Raw genomic sequence first — 7,977 nt, 5'->3', positions numbered from 1 at the left:
ACGGCGTCTCCAGACTCTGTCACGTCTGTCACATGTGCTCATGTGCTCAGTGTGAACCTGCTTTCATCTGTGAAGAGCACAGGGCGCCAGTGGCGAATTTGCCAATCTTGGTGTTCTCTGGCAAATGCCAAATGTCCTGCACGGTTTTGGGCTGTAAGCACAACCCCCACCTGTGGACGTCGGGCCCTCATACCACCCTCATGGAGTCTGTTTCTGACCGTTTGAGCAGACACATGCACATTTGTGGCCTGCTGGAGGTCATTTTGCAGGGCGCTGGCAGTGCACCTCCTTGCACAAAGGCGGATGTAGCGGTCCTGCTGCTGGGTTGTTGCCCTCCTACGGCCTCCTCCACGTCTCCTGATGTACTGGCCTGTCTCCTGGTAGCGCCTGCATGCTCTGGACACTACGCTGACAGACACAGCAAACCTTTTTGCCACAGTTCGCATTGATGTGCCATCCTGGATGAACTGCACTACCTGAGCCACTTGTGTGGGTTGTAGACTCCGTCTCATGCTACCACTAGAGTGAGAGCACCGCCAGCATTCAAAAGTGACCAAAACATCAGCCAGGAAGCATAGGAAAGCCAGGAAGCATAGGAACTGAGAAGTGGTCTGTGGTCACCACCTGCAGAATCACTCCTGTTTTGGGGGGTGTCTTGCTAATTGCCTATAATTTCCACCTTTTGTCTATTCCATTTGCACAACAGCATGTGAAATTTATTGTCAATCAGTGTTGCTTCCTAAGTGGACAGTTTGATTTCACAGAAGTGTGATTGACTTGGAGTTACATTGTGTTGTTTAAGTGTTCCCTTTATTTTTTTGAGCAGTGTATGTTCGTCTTACCTATGAGCAACATTTGTGTGTCAAAATGGGTGGATGGAACACCGTGACACAAAAACAAACCCCTCTATTGTCAGCCTCCATCATGCTAGGCAGTTTGCTCACCACATCACAGCTTGGGATTGTGGCAGAGAGACAGGACAGCAGCTGAATTTCACCTAGACCCACATCCAGGGCCCATGACAGTACACAGGAGGGTACTTGCAGAGGAGTACGCGTGTTGTACCGCAGGACTCTAATCCACAGAGCAGGTCCTATTGGCAAGGCTCATTGAGCTAATTAATAATGCGGCACAGAACAGAGAGAGATGGGAGTCATTAGGAAACTGCGGCTATGCTCTCCGCCCTTGGTGGAGCGCCATTCTGTGTGTGTTTGCATGTATGAGAGAGATAAAGAACGCAAGGGAGCTTGTGTGCTTGTTTGCAATTGTATTATATAGAAGTGCGAGAGAGAGTAGGGGGGAAGTGAGAAGGAATGTGTGACTCTCGCTACATGTGTCACAGCAAAGACCAGAGTTCAGATAGAGTGTGTGCATTTGAATACATGTGATTTTGCTTGTGCTGCTCGGCCATCTCTCATGCATATATTTATATGTACATATTCTCATTCACCCCTTTTAGATTTGAGTGTATTAGGTAGTTGTTGGGGAATTGTTAGATTACTTGTTAGATATTACAGCACTATCGGAACCAGAAGCACAAGCATTTCGCTACACTCGCATTAACATCTGCTAACGATGTGTGTGAAAAATAAAATTTGATTTGATTTTGAGTGTGCAGGTGCTCTGAAGTCAGAGAGTTTTTGTGTGAGAGAGAGCAAATGTACATTATACAGACACCAAATCTGGTGCAGTCCATGAGGAGGAGATGCACTGCAGTACTTAATGCAGCTGGTGGCCACACCAGATACTGACTGTTACTTTCCCCCTTTGTTCAGGGACTGTTAGTCACATGTCTGCAGAACTTGTTCAGTTTATGTCTCAGTTGTTGAATCTTATGTTCATACAAATATTTACACATGTTAAGTTTGCTAAAAAATAAACACAGTTGACAGAAAACATTTTTTTTTTTAAATTAGTTTATTTTTTAAACACTAACATCAGGTACACACTAAAGTGCATTACAAGGCAATAGCATAAGATTAATTTCATGCATATCTTAAACGATCTTTCTTATTAAGGGACCACCTGATTTAGGTTCACACATGGAGTGGCACACAGAAAGCTTGATCACCTGACCTGTGGAATTTTGCCTGAGGTGTATAGAATGTTGTGTAAGGGAGGAAGCATCATCGGAGAGAAACCTGCAAGGGGAACACTTTAGTCCCTTTTCCATTACAAGCTTAACCTCCTGCAGAGCTGAGTGGTATAACAGCATGGTGCAAGACCATTTGAGTGCCATGTATGTCAAGGGCTTCTTCTAATTATGCATGACCTATTGGGGCGTCGTCCCAGTACAAACATTATAGAGATGGCTTTATACCTAGCTATGCAGTAATGTGGGTATAGGACCATGAAGGTCAGAATTTTGCTTAGTAGTAATGATAAGATGTCAACACGTTAAAAAACTTCTGGCCGCACGGATCACTATTACGGGATCATTTTCGTAAACAACTGCTGAATTGGCAGCGCACCAAACTCAAAAATAATACAAAAAATATTTATAATCATGGAATCACAAGTGAAATATACCAAAACACAGCTTAGCTTGTTGTTAATCCACCTATCGTGTCAGATTTGGAAAAAATGCTTTACAGCGAAAGCAATCCAAGCGTTTGTGAGTATCAATCACTGCTCGAACAGCTAGCCTTAAATTAGCTTGGTCACAAAAGTCAGAAAAGCAATACAATTAATCGCTTACCTTTGATCATCTTCGGATGTTTGTACTCACGAGACTCCCAGTTACACAATAAATGTTATTTTTGTTCGATAAAGATTAGTTTTATAAAAAAAAAAAAACATTTGGTTTGCGCGTTATGTTCAGAAAACCACAAGCTCGTTCTGGTACTGAAGGGCAGACAAAAATTCCAAAAAGTATCCGTAATGTTCGTAGAAACATGTCAAAGGTTTTTTTATAATCAATCCTCAGGTTGTTTAAAACATACATATTCAATCATATTTCAACCAGACGGTAAACTGTTCAATTCTACAGAGATAGAAAATGTCGAGCCAAATCTCTCCTGCGCAGGAACCAATCAAAGGACACCTGGTCATCCACTGATGCGTTTTGATAAATCTCGCTTCATTTTCAAAATAAAAGCCTGAAACTATGTCTAAAGCCTGGTCACAGCCTGAGGAAGCCATTGGAAAATAAATATGTTTGATACACCTTTAAATGGAGGGGCAAGGAATGGAACAAGTTTTTTTATTTTTTATTTTTAAAGCACTTCCGGGTTGGAGTTCCTCGGGTTATCGCCTGCAAAATCAGTTCTGTTATACTCACAGACAATATTTTGACAATTTTGAAAACTTTAGAGTGTTTTCTATCGTAATCTGTCAATTATATGCATATTCTAATATCTGAGCCTGAGAAATAGTCCGTTTACCTTGGAAACGTTTTTTTTTCCCAAATATAAAAATTCTGCCCCCTAGCTTCAAGAGGACCTGCTAAGATGTAACAGGTAAGGACAGGGCATGCGCATGCATAAAGCATCAGCCAAGCAACAATGGTTGGCTTGAGCAATGTACTAAATTGACCAAATGAGAAACATTGTTGTTACAATGGGCCAAAAAAATAAGAAAACTAGCCCACATTCACTCCAAATTTGAAAACCACTGTCGGGAAAGAAGAAAATAAAAAAACTACTGCAACATGACTTATTTCTCTTGTTAACAAATTACAACACATTGTCATTTAACAGTGAAAATAACTCTGAAGAACAAACTAAAACCTAATCTAGACTAACTGGTCAGTTACAACACCAGAGTCTGATAGCAACAGAGCTGTTAAAAGACCTAAAGCAAGCTCCTCCTAAACCTGTATACAGTATCTACTGTAATCCTGAAAATACTTAATCTTATAATTGTTGTAAATTATATCATTTTAAAAAGTTTTAATTTCTTCATTACAGTCTCTGGAACTATTTCCAGGTAATATGCTACAGAAAGTCCTCACAAAGGTCAGAGATGAGTACCTGTCGACATGCTGTGAGGCAGTACACACCACAGTAAAGTACATACAGACATAATGTATCTTCTCTGTAATGGATATAACAGCATCTGAGGAGAGTAATTGTGATGCAGTATTTCTTCGCATGGCCTATAAACATGAGAGCTCGGGGGGGGGGGGGGTAGACTGCTGCTCAACAGGGACTGCTGTGTGAGAGGGCCTGGGTGATGTGTTCTTCTCCCTAAAGATAAAGGTCAGGATTTGGGAAGGGTAAGCTGACCCTAGATCTGTGTCAGCGGACAACTTATACCCCCCAGGCCAGCATACAGCAAATACAGTATTCGCTCATGGAGGCTGATTAGCTAGAGGTCACATGGTCAGCAGGGATAGGACACCCAGTTCCTCCAGCTTGGCCTTGGCTACTGCCTCCCAGCCCTTATTGGCCAACGGGTTCCTGGGGGATGGGTGCATGATGCCCTCCACCCGTACCTCCATGCCCGCCGCAGAGAGGGCTCGCCGCGCTCGCTGCTCTGCCACTCTGCCAACCCCAATCACCATGGTGACACCAAGGGCAGCCACAGCCTGGCACAGTGCCATGTCACAGAGAGCCAGGAGGGCCTCACGTTCCCCAATGACCAGCTCGGGGGGTGTTAAGTTCTTGCCGGTGGTACCCATGAACATAAGTGGGCACAGGTTATGTACGAAAAAATGGCGGAAGAACACATCTGGCTCACCACACAGCTTGCGGAAGAAGCCCCAGAAACGGGCGCCACTCACTTCGCTCTGAATACAGGCCAGGCCTTTGATTAGTCGCTTTGGGTGCTCCGAAGGGGGATGTCCAACCTCCCCAGTAATTTTCAGCCAATCACGGACATAGTTTACCTCACCAAAGGGTACCTGGGAGCAGAGGAGGACTGATGATTAGGTGGAAAATAATACAACTCTATTCTACCCTGACTTTGATCAGATGCAAACAGAGTGGGCAATATTGACTTATTCATGTGTACGCCTTATTCCAGACATTTCCATTCTGCAATGGTGAATATGAGAAAGTGGTAATTCCCAGTATTCACACATGATAAACGTTTATATTATCCTCTATCAACCAAAAGTTCTAGGAGGCTACTATTTACCTTTTGCCTTGAATGGAAGTAGGCTAACTTAATAATGTAGCTAACAAGTGAGAGTTGTTGCTCTCTCTCTTTGGCCTGCCTGCACATCCTTACCCCGGTCTGAGCCATGCCGAAGGGTCCCGGGTTCATCCCCAGGAAGAGAATACTCTGTCCGCCGCGACAGTACGTCTCAACGAAGCAGCGGTGCGGTTCCCAGGCATACTCCAGCGGGTTGTAGATGTAGTGCACCGGCTCACTGAACGACAGCCGGCGAAGGTGAACATTCAGCTCCAATTCTACGTGCAGAAAACGAGAGGCTACCGTGGAACCATCCAACATCAACCCCGGACCCAGAGTGAGTGAACAAACGTTGTTCTCATCCGGTTCGTGTTTCTCCGCATCTCCCTCTCCAACCCTGCGGACAAATAAATAAAACAATCCCGGTACATAGATTATCAATAGGATTGCTAACCCGGTTAGCCCTCAATGTCAGCGGATATTAAATTGCTGAGCCACAGAGTTATTTTAAAGTAGGCATAATATAATGCACATGTCCCCTTATAATAGAACGGCTGCATTAATGTCCTTAAAACAGCACATTTGTCGCTGTAGTTGCACTGTACCTTTTGAGTTCATGTGTGTCCATTCTGAGCGGATGTTTTCCGGTAACAAAGACCAGCAATTGCATTCTGGGAATAGTAGTTCCACGCAGATAGGCGACCTAACCTTCTTATTATACAGTAGCGCAGTGCTACCAACCAACGAAGGTGATGGTTTATGTCTTACACGGAACCCAAACCGGCTGCGCGCGTGCGCCATCGTGCATACATTTATTTTGTCCCCCTACACCAAACGCAGGTTAAAATATCAAAACAAACTCTGAACCAATGACATTAATTTGGGGACAGGTCAAAAAGCCTTAAACATGTATGGCAATTTAGCTAGTTAGCTTGCACTTGCTAGCTAATTTGTCCTATTTAGCTAGCTTGCTGTTGCTAGCTAATTTGTCCTGGGATATAAACATTGAGTTGTTATTTTACCTGAAATGCACAAGGTCCTCTACTCCGACAATTAATCCACACATAAACGTTTCTAGCCATCTCTCCTCCTTCCAGGCTTATATGGTGATTGGCTTATACCACGACAGGCAAAACATTTCGTCTTTCAATCACCCACGTGGGTATAATCAATGAGGAGATGGCACGTGGGTACCTGCTTCTATAAACCAATGGGAGAGGCAGGACTTTCAGCGCATCTGCGTCAGAAATAGAAAGGAGTTCTATTTTAGCTCTTGGCAACGCAGACGCTTGTTGGCGCGTGCGAGCAGTGTGGGTGCAATAATTGAATAACATGGATTTCTAAATTTATTTTGCTACGCTCGGGTACGCGACGTGTCCGGTCTGGTCAGCATGTTATGTAAACAGCTCCACCTATCTCGACTGCACTAGCACCAAATTGCATGTTTCTACGTGAACACAGAAGCATGCGTATTTTGTTCTGGTCAAAGCGCAATGTTCAATGGCTTTCCGTCTCTGTGATAAGAGTCTCCTATGATCTGCACCGCGAGGGATTTGACAAAAATAAACACATATCATGCACCTGCACAGGGTTGGGGAGTAACTGATTAGCCCACATGTAATTAGTTACATGTAATCTCTGATTACTAAAAACGGTACTACCTGTAATCAGTTACTTTACCAGCAAAAATATTGGAATAAGATTACAGATACAGAAAAACAAAATAATTACTTATTGGATTACTTTTAAATTCAGAAAGGATGTTTGGTGTTTTGATGTTTTGTGAAAAAATACATTATGACACCTTTCTGTTTTCTCAATGACATTCAATTCAGCATTGAAAAAAGGTGCAAGTTTAAGTTTCTTCTACCTGAGCGAGCCTGACCACAAGTCAGAGACTACTATGATGACACACCAAATACATTTGATGGATCATTTATGTCTTCTTCTAATGCTTCTTAAGGGAAAGGTAATACAAAAGTAACTGAGAGTAATTCCGTTACTGAGTTTGGGTAATCTTAAAGTTACATTACTGATTACATTTAGAAAGTAACCTACCCAACCCTGCACACACACACATTTAAATGGGTAACATTACATACACACAAGCTTATAGTGAATAAGGTAGTCGGTTTACTTAGAGCCATCCCATCCTCTCTCTCTCTCCTTGTCCTTTGCATGACATCGAACATGGAGAAAGTAGAATTAGCAAAGCTTTGACCCTCATATCAGACGAACACTGCCACCGATCTTCGATGTTACTAATGGGTAATTGGTTATCACTGACGTGTGCCAGTCTTATCTCCTGTCCTCTGAGACTTCAGGTCAAAGGTTTAACACGCTGCTACAGTTTATTTTTAATTAGTGACATTTATGTAATTACTGTTTGCATTAAAAGCTTCCTTTAAAGGTTCGTAGCACAGCTATATTGCACAAGCTGACTTCCCACTTTATTCAATATTTGTCTACAACATCCCCTAACCATTTCATAGGCCTTCTTGGCTATCCGTGGCAATCCTAGGTGAAATTTGATAAATGTTTCTACAGCACTTTATTAGCACCTTGATTCATCTCATTGGTCCACAGTTATTGAACAATAATTGAACCGCAATTAAAGAACAACAAACACTTAACACTAATGGCATATGTTCAAGGGTGACGTATTTATTTTCCGTATTGATGATTTACCAGAGTTTCCTTGTGTGTGTATATTTGTCATGGTTCTCCCTTCACTGCAGAGCTCAACAAACTGGAGAAAGAATGCTGAAGATAAAATGAAAGAGAGAGAGAGATACACCTGGAGGAAGAGTATGAAATGGGGGAAATTTACAAATAGAAAGAGAGAGGGGGAGAGAGGGAGAGAATGCGGTAAGGATTGAGTGGGAGATATGACAGGAGTGT

At 42.8% G+C, this 7,977-nt stretch overlaps 1 protein-coding gene across 1 annotated transcript; it reads right to left on the bottom strand.

Annotated features, from left to right (window-relative positions):
• Positions 1 to 3,188: 3,188 nt before the first annotated feature.
• On the bottom strand, positions 3,189 to 5,833 carry smug1 (single-strand-selective monofunctional uracil-DNA glycosylase 1). The gene is made up of 3 exons (XM_055869256.1): positions 5,682 to 5,833; positions 5,173 to 5,473; positions 3,189 to 4,843 (listed from the first exon to the last, which is right to left on the bottom strand). Exons 1-3 carry the CDS (start codon positions 5,744 to 5,746, stop codon positions 4,316 to 4,318), a joined length of 894 nt encoding a protein of 297 aa, XP_055725231.1. The 5' UTR covers positions 5,747 to 5,833; the 3' UTR covers positions 3,189 to 4,315.
• Between the last annotated feature and the right edge of the window lie 2,144 nt (positions 5,834 to 7,977).

Source organism: Salvelinus fontinalis, chromosome 18 (assembly GCF_029448725.1).
Source record: "Salvelinus fontinalis isolate EN_2023a chromosome 18, ASM2944872v1, whole genome shotgun sequence".
Lineage (NCBI taxonomy): Eukaryota > Metazoa > Chordata > Actinopteri > Salmoniformes > Salmonidae > Salvelinus > Salvelinus fontinalis.
Note: the sequence above shows the minus strand (reverse complement) of the source record. Positions and strands in the feature narration are given on the sequence as shown.